We start from the raw sequence: 25,884 nt of genomic DNA on the forward strand, positions 1-25,884 counted from the left end.
GTCTTATTCAGAGTTCAGTTGTACTTAGCTCCACCCCCTCGTGTCACTTCTGGTTGCCAAAAAACAATAAGGCGACGGCAAAAATGCCGAACTCGAGGCTTCAAAACGGCAGTCCACAAACCAATTGGTGACATCACAGTAACTATATCCATTTCTAATATACAGTCTATGGTTTGAACAGACACTATTAGCATTAGCAGCAAGAAAGGTACCGAGATGCTAACCAGAGTGATAAGACTAAAGAGCAGCTCATATCAAGTCTAGTCAAACATCTATATACAGATGAACAAAAAAGAAGTTTTAATCACTGAATGCTGGTCAATGTTTGTGTGTTTTGTGTCCCTTACCTCCTGTTTGGGGATGCTAACATAGCCCAGGTGAGGCTTGAAGGCCTTGTACGGCTGCTTGGAGAAAATCCAGTGGCTGCTGAACGTCTGACCAAACACTGGCTGCAGGAGGAAGTAGGGCTTCTCCGAGTAGTTTACCACGACCACGAAGAGCGACACCGCCACGATCAGACTGGTGGCGATCAACGACTTCCTCTGTGGAGGGAGAGAGAGCGCATACGTAAGAGAAATGCAGCGATCATAGAAAAAAAACTGAGGGTTTAATCCAATTTGTCTGTAGTTTAATAGCTTGATTTGAAGTGTAATTAAAAAAGTAGAGGCTTTCATGTTGCATCATAAATCCAGCTGTCACGGCTGAAGAAAAACAGCAAATATACTTTGAAACGGCAAATATAGTGTATAACAACATATAAACTGAATAAAAACAACAAATATATTGTATTACAGCAACAAATATACAACGTAACAACCAGGCAAGAAGGTTATGAGATAGATTTGTTTCTAAACGTATCATACACACAGCATTACACTGTGCTTTTGTGACCACTTCAAAGTCAAGTTACATCTTTAACTTTTACCATCACTGAGCCAAAGGTGTTTCATTGAATCATTATGTTTTCGATTCAACACAGATGACTCACCGTAACCTCTTCATTTCAGATGTGTTGAGCATGAAATTATCTCTCTGAAGTACTAATTCTTCTTCTTAGATAGTCAATTTGCAGACATTTAATATCTGCTCATTGACACACATCATTTCTACTCTTCACTCTCTTGAATGTGATTGACCCATCATGCTTTAGAAAAGCTGAGCTGGCAGATGGTTGCAAAGTTGTCATCACTTTTTTTATCCATGTCGGTCCCCCACTTTGGACTGAAATATCTCAACTATTGGAGGGATTGCCATGAAATTTTGTACAGACATTCATGTTACCCAGAAGATGAATCCCACAGACTTTTCATCTATTGCCACCAGCAGGTGAAATATCTTGACGACTAAAGGATGGATTGCCATGAAAATGTGTCACAGTTATTCAAGGTCCCAAGAGGATAAATTCAACTGACTTTGGTGATCCTCTGACCTGTCAAGGTTTTTACCTTAGAAGTAGAGGCAGAACGGACATTCCCATTCAAATGAACATAGCAGGATGGTCAGAGCAGCGGCCATTTCTACGTGCACCGTTGCCATTGTGTGACCGTTGTAGTGGGCTAACTTCCGTATAAACTAAACCGACTGACGGCAAGTTGCGGACTCACTGAGGTGAGGTTTTGCAGTAACAACTCAAACAAGCAGAGGAGTAGTAAGTCACTCTTTTGTACTAGTAAAATGACCACGGAAAACAGCTCAATGTCCGTTCTACTACTATAATATTTCTATGATTTTCACTTATTCAGTGAAATATTTCAATATCTACTTGATGGATTGGCTCCAATGATACAAACATTCATGGTTCCCAGACGATAAACACAAACCTTGTTGTTTTTAACAGATGTTTTAAACACCTTGATTTTTATGGCTTTGGCGCCATCATCAGGTCAAACTTTTTAATTTCTTCAATGATTTGGTTTATGAGCAAATAGAGTGCTGCAAGGATGATGTATTTTTGTAGGCCAACCAGGAAGTTATCATTGCTCTGGTTCCCTCGACAAAAAGCCAGTGGGATTTTTCCATTGGATTTTGGATTATTATTGGATAATATCCACAAATGATCACCACTTTTATGATTTTTGAAGCGCAAATGCAATTCCCAAAAGAAACAAGCTAACGTTAAGCTATACACTGACTACACCACGGTCGCACGATCGTGAGTATACATAACGAGACGGAGTGTTGTATTAACTAGTCTCATTTAGCCACTTATTAGCAACCGCCTTTTTTAAGACACATAAAGGCAGCAAAATTCAGGAGTGGGATATTTATTGATTTATTTTATGTCGTAGAACAAAACGTTAAAATCTCTCAAGCTTGTGTTAACCACAGACCTTATTTCAGGCATCTAACTAAAAACCCATTGAAAAAACCCACAGACGAGGGAACCAGAAGTGCTTAGTTGCTAACTAATTTCCGGGTTTTAAGACTCATTCCTGTAGCACTCTATACCTGCAAAACTAATGAGATTCCCATCAGCCTCAGCTGTACTTCCTTTTTTGCATGCTAACAGATGCTGAACATGGTAAACATTATATCTGCTGCTAAACATCAGCGTGTCAGCATCAACACTAGGGCTGTGTATTGACAAGAATCTAGTGATACGATGCGTATCACGATACAGGAGTTACGATTCAATATTTGCGACATACGATTTCTTAAATCGAATTTTAGGAAAACGGTCATTGTATAAAACAGACCACCATATGCATGAAATCGGAGTATAAAAAGTTGTTCATGTGATCAGAACAGTGGGATCTTCATTTGCATTTATCACAGGCCCTGTAACATCCAACTAGGGCTGCAACTAACGATTATTTTCATCATCTCAGTGTTTCCCAAAACCCAAAATGATGTCCTCAAATGTCTTGTTTTGTCCACAACTCAAAGATATTCAGTTAACTGTCATAGAGGAGTAAAGAAACTAGAAATTACGAAGCTGGAATCTGAGAATTTTTACTATTTTTGCTAAAAAAATTACGGATTATAAAAATAGTTGATTAATTTAATAGTTGACAACTAATCGATTAATCGTTGCAGCTCTGCATCCAAAATCATAGCACTACTTTGAGAAAAATAAAGTATTGACTTAGTTAATATCTGCATGTAAACTATGAATTAAAAATCAATACAGTGTGTTTGAGAATCGATACAGTATCGCAAAACATAATATCGCGATATTTTGGATTTTTTTCTTACACCCCTAATCAACACTGTGATCTTGTTACCATGCTGGTGTTAGCATTTAGCTCAAAGCACCACTGTGTTTGTACAGCCTCACAGAGCAACTAGCATGGCTGTAGATAGTCTTGTATCAAAGTCAGAGGATTAGGGACCTCATCCACTGTGTGCACAAATATTGTAATCTACTTTTCTGTTTCAGCATCTCTACAGAGAAAGCAACACCCGGGGCGTCATTGTTTCATACATTGCAAAACAGCAAAAGGCTGCTCTGGAGGTAAGAGGTATTATGGCTTGGCAGAAAGAGCTGAGAGGGATGAATAATGAATAAGAGATGGAGGACGAGGAAAGGTCCCACAGAGGAGAAGCTATTGGCAGGGCAGAGCTGGAGAGATCAATGCACAGAAGAGAGCAAGAATCAGACAGAGATGAAAAAATCTGTGGTGTGCTACGACATCTCGGTGCCTGAGGTGATGATAGATTTCGGCAGAGCCGGAGACGTTTTTTATTTATTTTTTCCCAGCAAACTTCAATAACCTGCTTCTAATCTAACAGACAACATCGGTGGGAAACTCCAGATTTTTTAGGAAGGTGGTGTTTCGCAGATTCTTTGAAGTTATCTGATGGTGAGAAGATTGGATGTGGCGTGCTGTAATGGTGAAGCCCCCACAGCCAAAGTGCCTGCACCACCACGCGCTCTGATCTGCAGCATCAAACGTCCAAAGGGGAGGCGCCGGAGGCTTCGCTTTTCAGAGACGAGATCAAACGTGAGGAGGGGGGGTGGGATGAAAAAGACGGTGACCATTTGCTGCCCTCGCATTTTACCGGTTGCATGTATGTTACATCACGCGATCATTTCATGGCATTACCGCCCATCTTTGATCACAAACAGAGGGGTTTCAACTTTGATCGTGTTGAAACAGCACAAAGAGGACAAATAAGAAGTGCTCGATATACTATAAGTATTTTACAAAGTAATAGATCACTTTCCTGAAAGGAAGGTCAGTCTGTTCTATGTCATCCCCCAAAGAAAGAAGAAAATGTCAGGTCGTTTTCTGAAAATGTACTGTAATAGCTAGTCATCGGGAGTCCATTATACAGCATGGAACCAATCCTTTATACAGCAAGAGGGTGTTTCAGGACGGGGGGGAGAAAAAAGAACCAACCCTCGGCTCAGTCTGCAGCGCTGCAACATCCATCTGTTCTCATGAGGACGGAGAATTTCCTTGTCTCCTTCAACCTCAATCTGGCCACAAATCACAGGGGAAATGATGTGTCAAAAGCTGGAGGCGATTGGACGGCTCGGCGTGGGCGTAGCGGGGTGCTGAACCTCCACTCGCTCGAGTGCGAGACTCACGACTCCTTTCCACGTTCGCCCATCCATCAGGGGCGATCACGAGTCGGCCTGTTGATCCGTTTGACAGAGAAGCTGCAAGGCTTGACGTTGACGAAGGAGTACAGTAGGGGATCTGAGGAGCGCCGGCCGAAATGGGAACCATCCACACCAGCAGCGAGGCAGCAGAGCGGCTATAAAGTTTCGACATTTGAGCTTTCGGTCAATGTTAAAACATTTTGCTTGGGGAATATGACTCCATATGCGGCCGGAACGACCTTGTTTGCGACCATCAACTCAGACAATGATGGCCATTAAGTGCAGTGCCACTTACGGTTGTAGCCCGGGGATGTTTCATTTAAGAGACCCCTACCGAAAGCTTCGAGGGGGCTATTTTTAAAAGGTGCTAAAACCCACTCTGAAGAGTTATTGATCTCAGCTCGCAGACAGACTGCGTGGGATCATTGGGACCCGGGACACGAGAGAGCCATAATCTTCCGCCGGTCTCTCCTGCAGTGAGCCTGTGTGACCAGATTACATATAGGAGGGGAAACTGGCAGAAAGTTATTGATGGCCACCTCGTAATTGAAGCATCAGTTGTGCAGAAATGGAGAAATAGCAAGTGGTGGAATGTAACTAAGTACATTTACTCCGTCGTCATCATGTTATTAAACTCATCCATTCCTGTTTTCTCTAGCTAAATGCATCTTGTCTTCTATGGATGTTGAACTAATAATTCATGGTCTAATTTTCTCCCGTCTAGACTATTCTACTTCCCTCTACACGTGCCTCAGTCAGGCTGCTTTAGATTTCCTACAGTTGGTTCAAAATGCAGCTGCCAGGCTATTAACTACAACTGTCCGTCAGTCCAATATTGCCCTTGTTCTTGCATCCCTCCATTGGCTTCCGGTAAAATTCAGAATATATTACATATAAGGCCCTGCATGACCTCGCCCGCAGTTACATTTCTGATCGCCTTGTTCCTTATTCTACCTCTCGACCACTCCGATCCTCAAATCTCTGCCTTTTATCCATCCCCCGCTCCAACTGCAAAACAAAAGGTGAACGGGCCTTCGCTGTCTTAGCCCCAACCCTCTGGAATCATCTCCCCCAAAGCTATCAGAGCTGCTGAATCTTTGGACTGTTTTGAGCGGCTTCTAAAAACCCATCTCTATAGGCAAGCCCTTTTTTTATAGATCTCAACCCTGTTGTATGTTTTTGTTCATTTTAGTTTGGTCGGTCTCTCATTTTTCTGCGTTTTGTTTGTGTGTGAAGCACTTTGTAACTGTGTGTTTTCAAATGTGCTATGTGAATAATAATTTACTGAAATAATTGATTTCTCTGGGGCAGAAGAAACAAGTTGTCAACACAACATTGACATATCACCTTTTCACTATGGCTGTCAAAGTTGACGCGATAATAACGCACATTTGTTTTAACGTCACTAATTTCTCTAACGCATTAACGCAATTTGAGATTTTGAGGTCGTAGCGGGTTCAGTGGACAATGTCATACTAGCTTGTCAAGAAGGAGGCTAAATAACGCTCCAAACTTGCGCTAAATTTGGGCAAGGAAAAACTGGCATGGCCATTTTTAAAGTGGTCCCTTGACCTCTGACCTCAAGATATGTGAATGAAAATGGGTTCTATGGGTACCCAGGAGTCTCCCCTTTACAGACACGTCCACTTTATTATAATCACATGCAGTTTGGGGCAAGTCATAGTCAAGTCAGCACACTGACACACTGACAGCTGTTGTTGCCTGTTGGGCTGCAGTTTGCCATGTTATGATTTGAGCATATTCTTTTATGCTAAATGCAGTACCTGTGAGGGTTTCTGGACAATATCTGTCATCATTTTGTGTTGTTAATTAATTTCCAAAAATATATATATAAATACATTTGCATAAAGCAGCATATTTACTTGATGAATCTCCCTTTAGTGTAGATTTTGAACAGATAAAAAATGTGCAATTAATTTGTGATAAAATATGGACAATCATGCGATTAATCACGATTAAATATTTGAATTGATTGACAGCCCTAGTTTTAAGCAAACAGTTGCTCAGTTACACATCCAACAGTTACAAAGCAAGATTAGCATTCATCAGTTGTGTTTGTGTCCGTCTGATGAATCTAAGCTCAGTGATCACTCTCTTTTAGCTGTTTTGGGTCTCCACCAACTCTTGAGGGAAATATCTGTCTCTTTAGCTGCTTAATGCCTCTATGTTCACCAGCTAGTTGCTGACTGTGTCTGCTGTTTGATGCTGGGCAGGTAGTTTACAGTGGGTTTATCAGAGCTTTTTCCTCTGAAAACAGCTGCCTCAAAATCAAAACGGTAAAGATGTGGACCGAACAGCTAAACAATGAGCTGCAACTCACTATAAAGCTCCGTAAAGACGAGGGGGGCTGCAGATTCATGTGATAGTTATCTGTAGGTTCATCGCTACGAGCTACTCCTTTCACATTGTCACATTGCTTTCACATTGTTATTACAAAAATATCCATTATAGTGATTTAAGTAACATTTTCAATGCAGGACTTTTACTTGTTAAGTTTATTTTTCTTTACAGTGTGGTAACTTTTACCTCACTAAATTATCTAAATACTTCCTCCACCACTAGCAATAACATGTTCAGTCTGAGGATGTGACTGCTCAGTGTTTGGTATATCTGCAGGCGAAAATAAATATCTAAACATTACTTTCTGTATAAATCACTGCAGCATTCCCCGACTTCACGTACACCGAAAAGGCAATACATTTGAAAATTACAGAATAATAAAGAAGAAGCGCCCCTTCCACTGGTGTGATGAATGAGAACTTGAAGCACATTAGCTGTTTATTTCCCCATACATATTGTGCAATCAAAATTTCACCTCCATCAGGCTCTATCTGGGCATGAAGAGAATACAATTTCCCACAAAGACTAACGCTCCAGCTCAGTAAACAACAGGACCGCACCGTAGTTCAATCCAAAAAACCTAATCGTGATGGGTATTGGAATAATGAGAGGCTCAACCTGAAGAAAATGGCTCATGAAAAAACATATCTGGTAGCTATTTTCTAGTGCCTCCTGGGCAATGGGGTAAAAAAAAAACTGAAAATTACATTTGCAATGCAAAAACACTTCGTCCCTGGCTCCTGATTCTTGCCACCATGGTCCAGCGAGCAGTTAAAATTCAATTTCAATTAAGATGTTTGAGAAAATATTTACAGAGTCTTTCTCTCACTCTTTTCTCTCCTCTCTTTTTAAAGCCTTAGTGCTGTTCTCCAGGGAATCAACGAGACAGGAGCATAAACAAAGAGCCACTCTTGAGATTGAGTGTGGGGGTCCAGACACATTACTTCATTCGTGTCATATTCCCAGCAAAGGTCTCGCTTCAAAAGTCATCCAAGTACGAGATAACAAACTATTATTTTCCTGGAGGAGGTCGTCGAGTCTTTGCTGCTGGTAACACACAGTCACGCACAAGTTCCCCTCCAAATTTAACCCACAGGAGCACTGACTGCCACAGGAACTGTATAAGGGAATTAATACAATTTCTAGATGTTACTGCATATATATTAGGTTCATGACTATATGATTAATTTCATTCATGAGCTATTTACAAAAGTCTTCGGTGTTTTTACTCTACTATTTCAGTTACACGTAGAAGTCCTGCATTCAAAATCTTAATTTAAAATACAGGAGCAATATCAGCAAAATATAAAAAAGTATATGTACTCATTATGCCAAATGGACCCATTCATAGAGATATGTATTGCATATTGTAAGATTGTATTATTATGTGATCGGTCGAGACGGAGCTACTTTTATCCATTTTATAAAGTGTTGGGCTGTTTAATCTGCATTTCTGTCAATAATTGTCCTAAAAACATTATTGTTCAACCTGTTTTTAATTCAAACCAACTTGTTTAAAATAAATATGTCTGTACCTTGAAACAAGCTGATTTGTGTTGAAATATTCTTACTACACAGATTTTTTCACTTTTCATAAGAAAATAAAACTTTAAGGACTCTATTTCAGACTAAAATGACTAGATAAGAGGGACATTTTTGTTTCACTAAACAATGTTGAATCAGTGCTTTAGAAGCTCATATGGTTTGTAGAAAAATAATCTTTAAAAAATGCAAAACAACTAGGAACCACACAACTAATGATTATTTTCATTATTAATTAATCTGCAGATTAAGGTGATGTCTTTAAATGTCTTTTTGTTGTCAGTCTATAACCAAAAGATATTCAGTTTAATATGATGTAAAACAGAGAAAAGCAGGAAATCGCGATATTTGAGAGGCTGAAAACAGCTTTTTCTGCCATCTCTGCAAAACAAAAGGCTAACGATTAATCGATTGTCAAAATAGTTGGCGATTACTTTTCTGTCGGTCAACTAATCGATTAGCCGACTAATCGGTGCAGCTCTAAACTACCCGTCAGATAAATGTAGTGGAGTAGGAGTTTAAAGTGCCATAAAATGGAAATACTTACAAATCAAAACCTCACAACTGTACTTAATGGTACTAAATGTTATATTCCACCACAGTTTCTTCTTTCATTATTAACTGCATTAATGAACTGAATCAGAATTGAACTAATGCAGACAAAAAGGCAGTAAGCTTGTCTCTACGCATGCTGCATTCATTCAGATTGAGAGGGGTCGTCGTATGAATGAACGAGCCGCAGCACAAAGTTCATCGCTCATCTGGGAGGATTGCAGCCTGCCGGTCGCTGCAGAGCCCAGCAGAGGGGGCAGTCACCTCACACAGCTGTCATGTGGCACCCAGATGGGACCAAAAGGCGCTCCGGCTGCAGCATCACATCTTAAAAAAGGATCCGTGGAGCTCCTCTGACTAATGCTCTGCTCTGGAGAAACATCCACCTCCTTTTATTTGGTTACAGTGTGTTAATCAGACAGATTACAGCAGCGGGAGGTTTATTCATTTTCAAGTGTTCCCAACAACACCAGAGCAGTCGCATGCAGAGACTGAAAAGTGTTCAATCTGCAAACAATCCAGCTCATTCACTTACATTCTACTCTGCAGAGTGTTTGTCAGTAGTCAGTAGTATTGGTAAGCCAATAACATATTTCTCATAATCCATCATCTCTCCAAAAATAAATCACTTTTTATTGTAAATTGTTGAATTTACATGTTTGCAATCCAAACGGCAGGAAAAAACGTCACCAAGCTTTGCACGCCATCATTTCTTGACGACACAAGAAATGATTAAACTAAACTGAGAACGAGCCAGAATTCCTGCACATTGATGGTATGTATAGTACATTATTTAGTGTATTTCTTAACAAAGATTTGGAGATTACAAGTAGGGGACGGTGGGTGGAATTTCTGGTTCCTTCCACTTCAATAACAGATGTTAGAGTAGGCAGGAAGTGTACTAGATCACAATATATCGATATTGCAGTATTTAATCATTTTACCCTTATCGCCAATTCCAGTCAGGTCCATCAGCCAACCAGATTTGTCTGTGATGCTTTATACCAAAAAATGACAAATGAATGAGACCTATTGCTGGAATTCCTGCTTTTCTTTTTAGGAATCAATTTGTAGGAAAATAAGTGTTCACACCAGCAACCAGAGTTTCAGTAAGGCAAAAAATATCAAAAGTAAAAGTACTGTTTCTTTGTTACACTTTGAGCCGGCTCGAATAACTACTTGAATGATAATATCTGAGAAGTTTAGAGAGGAAATATGTCTTTAGTGGAACTGTTAACAACTCAAAGACCAACACACTCTAACTCCCAACTCATCAATCATCACCGGTGGTCAGTGCTCCTCGGCATCTGAGACCGACGCACGGGGTACCCCTCTTGCGTTACTTTCGGGCGATACTAACAAGTCACGTGACTAATGACTCACGGGACGGACAATACTAACAAATGATGTGACAAAATAAGTCAATGTTACATTTAATTTCAGACAGGCCACGAACTGTGGTCTCTCTCTGCTTGAAAGTTCCAACCGTCAAATAACGCCGCAGGTGGGTTTACGCTGGAGTTAGTTGAAAGCCCGGTTCTCGCATATGGAACACTTATTCTCCTACAAATTGATCCCTAAACTGATTCCTAAAAAAGAAAAAGAAAAGCACGACTTCCAACAATAGGTCGCATTCATTTGTCATCCTTTGTTATAAATCTTCATAGACAAATCTGGTTGGCCGGTGGACTTGCCTGGAATTGGCGATAGGGGTAAAATCATCTACCACAGTACAATTCATTTAAAGGTGCAGTGTGTAGGATTTGGCGACATATAGCGGTGAGGTCCCAGATTGCAACCGACTGAAGCTTCTTCCGTGTGCTAAGCGTGTAGGAGAACTACGGTGGCCGACACAAGACCGGGTTGCACAGACACTTTTTTTTGTAAGAGGTCGCAAACTGAAATTTGAGAATCACTGTTTTAATGTTTAACAATGTGTTGAATTTCATAAGCTTTTAAAAAAAAAATTTAATGGAAAATCATGTCAAATAAATGTTGTGCAGTAAAAGTATAATATTTCCCTTATAGAGTAGAAGTATACAGTAGCAGAAAATGGAAAGGAGAAGTACCTCATGTACTTAAATTCAGTACTTGTGAGCATGTAGCCTACTTAGTTACTCTCCCCCACAGGGAGTGGACACTCTTCTCTGCTGTGGTACCTCTTTCTATATTTTTTTTACATTCAAATCATTGTTTAGTGCGGTGCAGTGTTTCGTTCTTCGAGTAGAATAACAAAACATCCTGATGCTGCTGCCCTTGGTGCGTGCTACTTGCGTTGTAGATCACCCTTATCAGCGGTGACATATGAAAAGAAAATCCTTCAATCCAGGTCAAATGAACACTAATCTGCTCTGTTGGCATGATACTGCTTCATTATAGTACAAAAACATCACAGAGAATCTTAATCTGGCCCCAAAAAAGAATCCGTTTGCTTTTATATGACTGGGACTCTGCGGGGGGGGGGCAACAATGAGGAGGGAACACCCTTTTATCCACTTGTTTTTGTTTTTTCAGAGCTACAAATATCAAAACTGCAAAATCCTGCTTAATCAGTAGATGTAAATGTGTGTGTGTGTGCATGTGTGTATCTGCACACGTGTACTTGTATGCGTGACTGGAAAGCAGTCAAAAACCCATTTGACTAATGCGTATCTGATATCAAATGGAACATAATCCCCACGAGTATAAAGGATTAAACACTCTACAATATTCATTTCCCCTTCTGGATCCACAAAACTTTTGGGACGAGGGAAAAAAATAAAATAAAAAACACGCCGCCATATGTTCACTGAAACAGTTCGGTGGAGCTCTGTGCTCCGCTGCGTAGGCTGCTGCTGCTCGCTCACTTGAGAAAGTGAAGAATTTGTCAAAGTGAAAAAGAAAAATGTGCTCTTTGAGAAGCTGCATGTCTGTGTGAGCAGAATGAGTCTACCTGTCAGGAACAAAGCATATTAAGATTTTATGTTTGACTGCGAGTTATCCTGCTGCCATAAAGACTTTCTGCTGTGTGGAGAGATTGACGTCACTGTCCATTTCTTCCGCAAAACACTTGAAACTACAGTTTCTCCTTGGATAAGGGGTTCTTTGTTTCATGTGATGATGAGTCTCAGGTTGATAACATAACATGTAACTACGGTTGGGCGATATGGACAAAATATTCCATCACGATACAGGCCATTTCATATCTCAATAGCGATAGGATATAACGATGTGGCAAGTTTTCTGGTAATTCAATAAATAGTCTGTATGAAATAACCACATGGTAAAACCTATTTTCCTATACTTTTAAGTGAATTCAATACTTTACAAGTGAAAAGCACTGAGTATTTTCTCATGTAACTAAAGGTCCAGTGTGTAGGATCTGGCGGTATCTAGCGGTGAGGTGAGGAGATTGCAACCAAATGAAGCCTCTCCCGTGTACCAAGCGTGTTGGAGAGCTACGGTGGCCGACGCTAATACGGAAATTGTCCTCTCTAGAGCCATTTGGAGCAGAGCCAGTGCGTAGAGTGTGTGTGTACGTGGGAAGTGAGTGGTGAAGCAAGAGAGAGAGAGTGGCGGCGACGGGAGCGAGTAACGTTATCGACTCCGGCCCAAGCAGGAAAAGTTAACAGAGTTTGGTTTGCCCATTCTGGGCTACTGTAGAAACATGGCGGTGCCACATGGCAGACTCATTCTAAGGTCAAGAAAATATTATTAATATTATATTCCATTTCTGCCAATACATCCCCCTAAATGTTACACACTGGTCCTTTAAGAACTTTAGTGCAAAATGATCAGATTTTCAGAGAAAGTTGAGTTAGTATGTGCTTGTTATTATCAATTTAGACGACGTAATTGTGCATCACGATATCTCTAAATATGACTTCATCACACCAGGATTCCATTAAAAGACGATAAATTATCATATTAAATTATCGGCCAGCCCTAAGAAAACACAGCAGCAGTCATCAGTGGAAGTAATCTTTTAACCAAAAATGCCAAAACATCTGCTGGTTCCACCTTCTTAAATGTGATGATTTGCTGCTTTATATCATTAATCGTACTAAACTGAATATCTTCAAGTTTTGGACTGTTGGTCGGACAAAACACAACATTTAAAGACGTCCCCCTGGGCCCTGGGAAATTATAACAATCATTTGTCACCGACTTCTGACGCTTTATGGATGAAACAATTGTAAGTCAACAGGTGTCATGAGGAGAGATTGTAAAACTTGAAACAGCCTTTGTAACAATGTAAAAGCTCATTTACATTTAAATATGAGTCTTTGTTTGTTTGACTTTGTACAGAACCAGTCGTCTTTTTATTGTTTTCATTACTATTGTTATCTGTGATTGTAATTGTTTTTGTCACTGTCTTCCCAATAAGGTCTTTTTTTTTTTATTCTTGTTGAGCTACTTTATTTGTTAAAAGTAATAAACTGTAAATCAAACAATAAAAAATAAATAAATACAGCATGAAGACAGCCTATTCTCTATAAACAGATCCATTTGAAGAAGCTGTAGGCAACGGGACAAGATTTTGGTATTGGAAGCGTTCAGGTTTCCGTTTGTAGCAGTGAGTAGCGTTGACCCATCACGTTGGAGCAGGCTTTAGTTGAATGCAGGTAAACAGTGGAGAGCAAAAGAGGCAAAACGCATTGGCGGAAATGCAATCTGGGACCCCACCGGCTATCGTCTGACGATGATTTCGCTTTTTATTGGTTCAAAATGAGCTTGTAAACTGTCAGCTAGTGAAACAATCCGGTCGTACACGTCTTCTCTCAACTCCAACTCCAGCCTCGCATCTCAAGTTGCTAATCAGTCTGTAAACAATGAACAGCACAGAGAAAAGAAAGTCTTGGCCAGAAATATAGCCCGTTACCCCCAGAGGCTTATCCGTTGTCAGACCGATAGCTGAGAGATTGTGGGGACAGCCTGGCTGTAAAGATACAGTAGCTCAGACCACCTGCTCCACTCACTCGTCTTTATGGGAAAATTGAGACTAAATGTGGTTTTAAAAAAAACACATGGTCCCTCCTCTATAACTTCAATGGTGGAGTGTTATATTTAGCGAGAACGTCGAGCCAGAATGTTCAGCGGCATTCAGCCAATCACAGAAGATGACTTCTGCCGCTCACTTATGACAAGAGCCATTTTCGCTTTATCCCGCTGTAATATCGGAGCTTTTAAGTAGCTGGCTCTTAACGTCACAGATGGCCGACGGGCAAAGGAGACCGCGCCGCCGGCCAAGGACGAAGCTACTGTATAGTAATGGATCTGCCGCTCGCCATCCACCACAACCTGACTGCAGACACTCGGTTTGCAAGAGAACCTTTAGTGCAAAACATTGAAAGCAATAGAGAGAAGATGCCACATATCCAATTGTGAATTGAGTACTTTACAGCAGAATAGCAATCATTCTCCCCGTCTCTTTGTGTTTGAAGGGCGAAGGCAGGGGAGGGGATGTGGCTGTTGAGAAAAACATCGACCAGAGAAAATCCATTTCAATTTGCCAAATGCCAGCGCTGGATTACTGACATTTAGCAACGGATATTTCCCCTGAAACTCAATGGTATCCCTCCATAACTCCATAATAGAGCCTCATCTCATTGGTAGTGATTGCACACAGCAGGACTGCTCACACAGAGAAATTTGAGTATATATATCAGCAGCGCAAACTACACCTAGATCTGAGCATCTGAAAGGATTAGACAGACAGACAGATGCAGTACATCATCTGCAGGACGAGGGGGAACAAACAGCGTCGCCAATTTTCTTCTCCACTTGAATAAACAGGCGTCCGGCCTCTGCAGAGATTTTCCTAAAGGTGTTATTTGTTAAAGAAATGTGTCTGACAAGGAAACTTCTCCTCAAGGCTGACGGAGACAGAACGCAGCAATGCTCTCTGGATTTTCAAGTGGCTCGGTAATAAAGAAGGAATTTGTCCTGTTTGGTGCTCAACCCACATGGCTGAGATACCTTGAGGTTACAAATGCATTGTTCTAACTGGCGAAGGTCATTTGCGTCTTCTTCAACTACTTTAACTTTCGAGAGATGCTTTTATAACAAAAACACCACTCAGTCTTTTCCTCCGACAGAAGAGGAAGAAGTAAAAGAAGAAAAACAAACAGTATAAAAACATTTCATACTGGACTAAAGCTGAAACAACTAGTCCGTTACTTCATTACTCTCTCTTCTGTGATAGTTAATTGCATATTTTGTTTGTTGACCAACAGTTCAAAAAACATTTGAAGATGTTACCTTGGGCATTCTGAAATTATGAATGGTATTTATACTATTTTTTGACATTTCATAGGCCAAGTAATTAAAGCTGAAGTAGGCAAGTCGGAGCAAATATGATTAAAAAAAGTTATTTTTATAAAACGGTCGCTATATCCTGTCAGTAGTGCATGAGACAGGTAATCTGAAAGTAATCATGTGCCTCTGTGACCTCCGGTGCTCCAACCAACCAAACAACCGATCAGAGCTGATCTGGAGTCTGCCGTCTCTGAGCAGCTGTCAATCACTCGCAAACTCCGATCAAACAGACAAACTAAGCAGCATTGATCAAATATGAATCAATATTCTGTTACTGTGATGCCTATTTCTGGAATAAAATATTTTCAGAAACATCTTGTAGTGTACTGTTTAGCTGTAAAATGAGAAAGTTTGTGACCCGGCAGCCATGTGGAGATCAAGTTAAGAAAATACCAAGCACCGCCCACCAGCCAGAGCAAACCTTCTCATTTTACAGCTAAACAGTGCACTACAAGATGTTTCTGAAAATATTTTATTCCAGAAATAGGCATCACAGTAACAGAATATTGATTCATATTTGATCAGCGCTGCCTAGTTTAACCGTTTGATCGAAGTTTGCGAGTGATTGACAGCTGCCTCCGTTGAATGAACAGCCAATAGGAACGCTCTCTCTCTGAAATGACCTGTGATTGGCCAAAGTCTCCCGTCACGGGCTAGATTTTCTAAAGCCTGAAAACAGAGCCACGAGGAGGTACAGAAGTCTAGTTTTCTCTCAGAACACTTGAATTACAATATGCTGAAAGGTTATTATGGAATTTTTGCCCAATGATGCCAAAAACATCCTGCCTACTGCAGCTTTAATCGAAAAAAGAATCAACAGTATTTGATAGTGAAAATAATCATTAGTTGTAACCATGGAGGGATACTCCAGCTGTCTTTAAAGTTGTAGGACTTGCAATAGACTGATAAAAACAAGCGCACATTCGAAATAGCTGCGACGACTTACACACATGTATCCATGCATGCATTCAGTCACACACACACGCACGCACGCAACCTCACAAACACTTTACCTCCATGTCAAAATAAAAAAGAAACACTCCGCTGAGTGGAATGACGCCTCCCAGTCTACGACAAACGGTGCATGAGTTTGGCCATGGTACGTGAATCCATTTAATTACTAATGATTCATGATGATTCCCAGGACATCTGTCAGGATGTGGTTACATAGCAATCAGTGGCAAACATAAGAAAAGATGGACAGGGAGGAATTTGCTCTTATCTTCCTGAGCCGCTGAACAAATAGGATATGTAGGACCGGATAAAGGATGTGTTGCATTTATGATACGTAAAGTCTCACTCTGAAAAGTTTTTTATTGAGGGAGAGAAAATCTCAACTGAATCCTCTTTGTTCAAAGCAGCAGAGATTTTCTCTGTGATTTCTAACCACAAAAACATTCAAACGATTCGCCAGCGCAGCTTTTTGTTTTTCATTAATCCTCTTTAGATTGTGAAGGTTCTCGGAGAGCTCCAACAACAGCATTGTGAAATTTAAATGGGGCAGCTGTTGCGCACAATAAACAAACCAACCAGGTGAATCGAAGGCCACCAAACGGCTCCACTATGTGGCACACAACACGCAGGTGTTCATTCTGGAAAACAACAATAAAGTTTGCAGAGTCTATTCTGTCAAAGCCTCTGTGGTGCTGCTGCTGCACTGTGTTGGCAAAACTGAGGGGTGAGAGAGGGTGGCATTCAATGTGGTGTGTGTGTGTGTGTGTGTGTGTGTGTGTGTGTGTGTGGGGGGGGGGGTTGTTAAGGATGGAGAGGCGGTAGCATTGTCAGAGTCTACAGTGATACTTCCCGCAAGTGTGCCAGGTAGCCTGCTGAACATTTTCTAATTCACAATTAAAATAAATTGATTCTCAATGGGACATTTTTTGTAATAATGTAAATAAAGCTGCCAGTGTGCCTTAAAAAAAAGCATAAAAATTAGACAAATAGAGCTCGTTTATAAAAAAAAAGTGCCAGGGGAGGTTCCCGCGGCCCCCCCGACAGAGGTCCAGGCTAAGCCCTGAATAATAAGTCCGTTAATTATAAAATAAAGAATTTCCACTTGTAATTTTTACTCATTTTATCTGATAAATATTATTGTTTGTTTATTATCTAGCCCCTGGCCTCCTGTCATTTTGCAAAGTGGCCGCCGGGCAAAGCAATTTGAGTATCCTCGTCTACAAGAAAAACAACAACAGCAGCAAACACCTGCAGTCGTCAGGGAGGTCAATAAGAAACCCAAATACAAATCTGGCCAGACCAAAAAAAACAAAACAAAACACAAAACCACCCATGAAAACTCAAACACGACTCGACCCACAGCAGCGCGGGTTCCTCGCAAAACAACAGCCCAGTGAGCAGATGCAACATTACCCAGAGTACACTGTGGCATTTTGAACCGCTGCCCATTTCCTTTTCTCATAACCACCACAACAACAGAAAGTTTCAGGGCGCGGGGGAGCATATAAAAGCAGACGGGGGATTATATTTCATGAAAAAAAAAATTTACTTGCACTTTATTGAATGCCCTCACTTAACCGCCAGGCTCTATTTGTGTCTGTCAACCTCTTCAGTTCACGGAGGCAATCAGCCTCCCGGTGCTGGCGCCCAGAGCACCGCCGGGCTTCCACTGGGGATAATAACAGTGGCACTGAAACCTTTTATTAGCTGGCTTGGTCAAGAGCCCTCAGGAAGGAGTTTATACCATGACCAGACCTGCTCTCCCACTGAGCACTGACACTTCTATAGGAGAGAAAAGACAGAGGGAAAAAAAGCCAGGATATTCATCAAAGGATATCTGATGTTGTCTGCAAATTCTGCAATAGGATGAAAAATAAATCCTTACATGTCAAGGCAATGAATCAAGCTAAAAAAGCCGGTCTGGAGGGAGCGGGCGCGGCACAGTTGTAATGCAATTACAGGGATTTTCTGCTTGCTCAGAGGCTCGGTTCAAGGGGCGGAGCGCAGAAAGCTCAGGGCGAGCAGCGCAAAATCAGCCGTTACTCAGGGTAACAGCCACGCCTGATCTTGCCACCTCACTGTATGGAAAAGCTGTTGAGAAGATACACACGGGATTACAGCAGCGTTGCTCTGAGGTCAAGGGTGCCGTGCACTTCTGATGAGGTCCGACCTGGATCAAACCTGAGCTGCACTGGTTTGGATTCTTGAATTTCGTGGGGCAAGAATTCATTTGTGAGCAACAGGATTTCATAAAACTGTGATACTAAATTGATTCTCCAGAGAAGGATTTTCCTTGCCCCATTCCCACAAGCAGCTTAAAGGTCAGGGTCAGGTGAACAAGCACCACTGGATAATAAATAGGGTTCAGTCTTTTGCTTACAGACACTTCAGCAAAGCAACTACTTAAACCACAATCTTCCCTCTCAGTCTGGCGCCTCCTGCTGCCCCTTTTGATTCTGTAGGAATTCTTTTTGTGTCATTTGGACGGCTTTTCTAAGCCACATCCAAGTCTACAGAGAGCATAACTCCTTATCAAACACGGCCTCTGCTGATCGGTCTCTTCTGGGGCTTTGGCTCACCGCTGTGCCAATGGGCAGTTAAGCCTTGCCAACAACACAATGTGCAGGGAGTGGACTTGCCAAATGTAATCCAGCAATGGTGCAACACGCTCAAATGAGTCCAACTGGCTGGGAGCTGTATGACTCTGTAACTACTTCATGGGAGGAAATCAACACAAACTGAGGACATAAATGCTCCTAAAAGTTGATAAAAGTGTGCCCAGAAATGTGTGATCCAACTGCACTGAGAGTGAAGAGAAACACAGAAGAGAAAACAAGAAGAGGGAAGTGTGTACCAACAAAGTGTCATTTAACTTATAAAGTTTGTCATGTTAACAGTTTTTATATTGCACTAAACTAAAAATATCCTGCCCTGTGTGGAAAATCTGAAGTAAATCGACAGAAAATTAATCAACAGCTATTTTTGATTAGAGCTGCAACTAACGATTATTTTCATGATCATTTTCCCAATTAATCATTTGGTCTATAATAGAAAGCAATGAAGTGAAAGTGAAAAATATCCATTACAATTAACTAATGCCCGGGGTGATATCTAGTCCAGATAGTCCACTGACAGCTGTTGTTGCCTGTTGGGCTGCAGTTTGCCATATTATGATTTGAGTATATTTCTTTATGCTAAATGCAGTACCTGTGAGGGTTTCTGGACTATATTTGTCATTGTTTTGTGGTGGTAATTGATTTCCAATAATAAATATATACATACATTTGCATAAAGCAAGTATATTTGTCCACTCCCATGTTGATAAGAGTATTAAATACTTGATAAATATCCTTTTAAGGTACATTTTGAACAGATAAAAAATGTTGCGATTAACTATGGACAATCATACGATAAATCAGTATTAAATATTTTAATCGATTGACAGCCCTAATAATTACTCATCTCTAATTTTAATAAACAACAAATCATAAGTCAAGCATTTATTTATTTATTATTTATTTATCAAGCAAAACAGTGTTAAACAGTTGCTGGTTCCAGCTGCTCAACCTGTTTTATATCGTTGTAAATTCAATATCTTTGGCTTTTTGGTTCTAAGTTCTGGGACATTTTCATTATTCTTTTTTTTTTTTTTACATTTTTATTGCCTAAATGATTCATTAATTTTGATAATCAATTATTTGTTTGTCATTGTTCCACCAGAAATGCCAAACAATGGCTCATTCAAGCTTCTCAAATGTGGGGATTTGCTGGTTGTCTCTGTTTTAGGGCTGTCCTCGACCAAAGAAGTTCTTAGTCGACTAAGTTGAGTTAATCGACAGATCTGTCAAACTGAGTTCCTCCACAAAGAATCACACAAAAGCACCACTTTAAATCTGTATCGTGTTTACCAGAGATGTGCTCATAAGTTTCTTGGAAATAAGTCATTCAGCAAGAAAAAAACATTAAAAATTACTAATCGACTAAAGAAATCTTAGTCAACTCGACTAAGAGGAGGCAGCTCTACTCTGTTTTATATTGTTGTAAGCGGAATATCTTTGTGTTTTGGACTGCTGGTCTGACAACACAAGACATTTGAAGAAATCACTTTGGGCTGAGGGAAATTTCTGATGTTTAATATACCAAATGATTAATCAAGAATATATCTGTTGAATTATTCAACAATGACAATAATTGTTAGACGCAGCCATAACCGTTTTTATACTGCACCAATAAGACTTTTCTGTTTTCTTGCCACCCTCAAAACATTTCAATTCCCTATCCTGCCATAGGGCAACAAGCCACACATATCTGAACACTAACAGCTTGTTCACACTACATCACACAGACCAAGCAACCATTGGTCATTCCTAAATATATACACAAGGTGAAGTCCATCCGGTATTTGTCATTTCCACACAGCAGTAAACTGGCAAATCCCCCCCTGGATCATGTTCAAAACCCAAAACTCCACAGTTCTTCCAGGGAACCATCAGGGCCGGATGACGCCATCTGACCACCGACGATCTGCCGTCTTGGCAGCTCTCTCCCTGAGTCACAGATTGTACTGATGGCCCTCACTCAACCTTAACTACGAGTGGGAGTTCGCAGCTGACTGGAGAGTGAAGTGTTAAACTCTTAATCCTAAAATGGTGTGTGACCCTTTAATCCCTGAAGAACTCGCTGCCCGAGTGAACGTGTGTGTGTGCGTGTGTGTGTGCGTGTGTGTGTGTGCTGCAAACGGATCAGACAGGTGTAGTTAAAAACAAACACTGTGACCAGCTGATTATCTGTAAATCATCCGTCCTAAAACCAGCAAGATAAACACTGGTGTTAATGCGAGAAGCAGAAGAAGATTAAAGAGTATTTCAAGCTGTTTGGACCCCGGAGAGAATCAGAAGATAATGTAGGAGCAGCTTGAGATGATTTATGAAGTCTGAAAAAATGCACTGCTGATATGAAAAATACTGAGCTATGGGGATTAAAACTAAACTTGCACAGCAGCTGGATTCTCGCAATGTCACAAGATCACACGAAAATCCATCTAGTCAGGCTTCAAGTAATGCGTTTGTGTCCGGCGAGCCAGACTACAGACCAATCAGCGTCCTGTGAGCATCTACTGCAGCTACGGGCGAGGCTTAGGTGTGTGTGTGTGAGACCCGCTGAGACCATAAACGACGTGGAGAGGCGACTGTTCTAAACAACAATGGCGGCTACTTAGGTTAGCGTAGATGTTGCAATAGCATCAATTATATATGAAGAGTAGCGAGTAGTGATGAAGAGTGGTTCATCCAATCACCTGCCAAGTATCTTTTGAAAGTTTCTGCCCTTTTACAAACAGTTTCCAATAACAGGGTCAGGTTACATTAAAACACCTTTTCTCAGTAAAGACAAAAACCTGCAGACTCAAAACTAGACCTGAAAAAATAAATTGATGAATCAATTTGACGATGTAAAAAAAAAATCAACCCTGTCTCCTAGAAAGTAAGCTTTTATACTACTGCTTTGTTTTCTCAATTAAGGGCCAGGGTTCACATCCAGAGTCTGTGGTTGGTTTTGGCACTTTGGTTAAAGTTAGGGAAAGATCATGGTTTCAGTTAAATGTTAAATTACTAGTTAATCTCAATGCTTCAAGTCACTGCAGGCATTTTCTGTATTAAACCAACACCGTGTCTTTCTAAAAGAGCAGATATTTTGGCAGAAAACAACAGTTTCCTACAAAATCAATATAATGCGTAGTCTGGTCGTCTTATGTTTCCTTAAAAATGTATTTGCTGTTGTAAATCAGTTGTTTAAAAATGTAATCAACCTATTGTTGAAGTTATTTTTCAAACAAAAATGTTTAACATTTTCTTGTTCCAGTTTCTCAGATGTGAGGATTGAGGTCAAGGGACGCCTTTGAAAATGGCCATGCCAGCTTTTTGTCGACAAAATTTAGTTGAAGATTATTATTATTATTTAGCCTCCTTCGCAACAAGCTATTATGACATGGTTGGTACCAATGGGTTACTTAGGTTTTTTAGTTTCATATGAAGCCAGGATCTTATCTTTTAGCTTTAAAACTGAGCCCGCTACAACCTCCGAAAGATCGATTGTGTTAATGCGTTAAAGAAATTAGTGGCGTTAAAACGTTATTATCACGTTAACTTTGACAGCCCTAATCTTTTGGTTTTGGACTGTTGGTTGGACAAAACAAGCAAAACTGCAATTTTTCCCATTTTTTTAAATATTTCATACACTAAATGATTAATCAAGATTATAATCCATAGTTGCAGCCCTACTAAACGCACATCACCATTTGGTGATATGATAAAGTAGCTATGCTTTTCAGACAAAACATGGGGTCGTGTGGAGGCGTTTGGTTAGTTTTTGGGAGACTAAAGCCAAATCTTTAAGAATGTCTTTACAAAAGGTTGAGACTGCTCTTTTGAGAGTGGAGTTTTCAATTGTTTGGACTCTGATGGAAGTCAAAAGATCCCTAAGGATGTAAGAAGATCATTTGGGAGCAGCTTGAGGTGATTTAAAAAAAACTGGAAATCCAATGCTGATATGAAAACATATGTAATTTGTCTAGTCTTTGTGATTAAAACAGTTTATCGGGAGATTGAAATACTGCAGACTCCAACAATTAATCAAGAATCAAACGGGGCATAATGCACATCATCAAAATTCACCTACGGTATGTTTTTTCTACCCAAAACAACAAAGCCTGAAGGAAAAACCTGGAAGAATAACGTCAGTAAAGACTGGAACTGTGCTCTAGCAAACTTGCCTTTTTAAATGAAAATGCAGCTTGTTCTACTGTATTGATTATAATGTGTTTGCACTTTCTCCAGACGTCCGGGAGAACAATGGCAGATTAATAACCGCACTTAATTCTTTACTCTATGAATATTGGCTCTGTCCTCTTGTTCCAGGTTAATTAAAGTATAAAACTTCAACCTTGACATTACAGCTTCAGAGAGCTCATTTGTGAATGCATGTACAGTAATAATAGAGGTTATGGCCCAGAGCTTCTTGGTGAGTGACATGTAATTTTATGCTGCTGACCGTGACTGCCATTACAGGGTGGAACTTAATTTGCAGGCTGCCTCATCACCTCTTTCATTAAACTCTGGGTGTCTCTTCTTTATATTTTGGGAACATAAAAAAACAGCTATGAAAATGACCGTCACTGGCTACAGAGTTCAAGCACCCCAAACTGGCAGAGTGGCCCGTGATTAAACCAGCCTGGATTAGAGACTACCTGACCAACATGACCAACGACACGGAGTGAGATCAAGTAAAGCTTTAAGTCTTCCCAGATGTTGATAAGATTTCTGGTATGAGCGACGGGTCTGCTGGCCCAGTTCCCTTCGACCAAGACTACTGGATTAATGCCAGATCTGGAGCGAGGTTATCACCCATGGTTACCACTGTGAATAAGCTAACCCTTGCACTAGCTTCTTCTGCAGCAATGTGTGTGAGTGTGTGTGCACATGTGTGTGTTTGCACAACAGATGTAGGTTACATTACCATGATAAAGAAGCCACACGCTTAAAATGGTACCCTGTCGGCTCAAAAGGGGTTTTGGAGAATGGACGGCAACAACGAAGCCGCAAGACAAAGACTTTCTTTTACGTCATGCAGTCAGGAGAAAGGTTCTGTTAAACTCAAACTGAAATTTGAATTCTCGGAAAGACAAATTATAATGATGTTACAGCTTTTGGACATATTTTTCCATTTTTCAAAACAGTATAAAAATGTTTTTGGGACATATTTGTGGACAGCAAACCGCCCCGTTACTACGACGTGGAAGTGTTTATATATGGTTAACCCCACTGCTAGCCCTGTCGTCACACCATTTAAAGTGCTTAAATTAGCTACTTTTGCACTGTATTTGGACCAGACTAGGGATGTTCATAATTAAACGTTTAATCATAAACCAACATTAAGCATTTTAACCGATTAACGCTATCGGTTAAAACAGTTAAAAGAAATATTTATAATTAATTAAAAAGCTGAGCAGCTCGTCACTTTAAGGAGAAAAGCTGGTCAACCTTAAGAGGCGGAGCTAACGTAGCACAAATACACACACTGTTTATCAGGCAATCGCTATCGTTAATCCGGGCAGACACAGTGTCGTTACGCCGGGCAGACACAAAGCGCACGTGAGGCACAAATCTTGTCGGTTAAATGATAGTAATCGGTTAACGAGGGTCGGTTACCAGTTAAGAAAATTTTTCAAAATGAGCATCTCTAGACCAGACACAAACAAACTGAGCTCAATATAAATTATCTGAATGAATTATATATTACTGTTAATATTGTATTTTATTCTGATGAAGCAGCCAGCAATGGAGGCTTTTTTTAGCCAACCGTTTGTTGACGCTTTAGTTCTTTTCACCAAATTGGAGATATTGTCACTGTCAGAAATTGCCGTCATCGCTAACTCTCAGAGGTGGACTTTACCGTTGTTTTCCAGCTCATTTGCTTGTTAATACAGTCTAAATAATATGGTGCGAAAACCATATTGTACTGAGAGCTGGAGTTGCTATATATATATATATATATATATATATATATATATAAATATATACCTTAAATATATACATATATCCTTATTCATCAGTGTTTTTTAATGTCAACAAGATACTGAGCATTTGAGTAAAAATACATTTGTCAACGCCCCCTGGTGGACAAACTATGTCATGGAGACACTGTTTCTAAATGGCATTTCTGTGCCGCAGTTTCTTGCTACTTATTAACGAAAATACACAGCGATATGTTCTATGTGCAATAATCAAATATCAGGTTTTATCAGTCTAGCTCTACCACAATTGTCGGCCCCAAAGGTGCTGGAATTGAAGCGTTATTATGAACAAATTTTTGTGTCCGACCGCACAGATGTTGCATTTAAAGAGGACCAATTATGCTTATTTTCAGGTTCATACTCGTATTTGGGGTTTTTACTAGAACATGCTTACATGCTTTAATGTTCAAAAAATGCTTTATTTTTCTCATACCGGTTTTGCTGCAGTACCTCTTTTCACCCTCTGTCTGAAACGCTCTGTTTGTGGGGGAGAGTAACCCCCTTTTGGTGTGGACTTTGGGCATTGAAACTTTGCAGACCTTTTACATGCACAAAAAACTATATAACACACTAAATGAAATGGAAAAAAATCACAAAAGCATAATAGGTCCCCTTTAACAAATTACAATCAGTCAGAACCAACATTTCACGGCCCGTGGAGACACCAAATGTAGGGGGAGGCTATCAGGACGGAAAAATAAATAAAACTTGAATTTCATATTTTTGGTAATTACAATTTTGACCAAAAATTCTTAGCAAATATTAATCTTAATTTCAGTTTGAGTGTGAGTATTAATGTAGGAGTGCTGTAGTTAATATTTTACATTTCACATAAAATTTTACAATTATGTTTTGGGTTCCTGTTGGATGAATTTTCATTCTCTATTGATTCATATTTAGCATATTTATGAGTAAAACTAAACTTCTAAATAAACTTTTAAAAGTTAGTATCATTATTGTATGAAGGAATCTATTTAACTCTTATTAGTAATTGATCTGTGGGATTAAAAATGAATCAGGTGTTCCTTCAAGACTCTGTGCAGCCAGAACTTTAAAACAA

The 25,884-nt window shown here is 40.1% G+C and overlaps 1 protein-coding gene across 5 annotated transcripts in view; it reads right to left on the reverse strand.

Annotated features, from left to right (window-relative positions):
- Positions 1-25,884, reverse strand: part of st6galnac3 (ST6 (alpha-N-acetyl-neuraminyl-2,3-beta-galactosyl-1,3)-N-acetylgalactosaminide alpha-2,6-sialyltransferase 3) — a 108,378-nt gene that overhangs the window by 61,839 nt on the left and 20,655 nt on the right. For all 5 annotated transcript variants that reach the window (XM_074652027.1, XM_074652025.1, XM_074652026.1 and 2 more), the window contains one exon: positions 348-542. Coding sequence is in view for 1 of the 5 variants with exons in the window: in XM_074652024.1 (XP_074508125.1) it covers positions 348-542 (195 nt within the window). In the remaining 4 variants the exon portion in view is untranslated. The remainder of the gene's footprint in view (positions 1-347; positions 543-25,884) is intronic.

This window comes from Sebastes fasciatus, chromosome 11, assembly GCF_043250625.1.
Source record: "Sebastes fasciatus isolate fSebFas1 chromosome 11, fSebFas1.pri, whole genome shotgun sequence".
NCBI classification, from domain to species: domain Eukaryota; kingdom Metazoa; phylum Chordata; class Actinopteri; order Perciformes; family Sebastidae; genus Sebastes; species Sebastes fasciatus.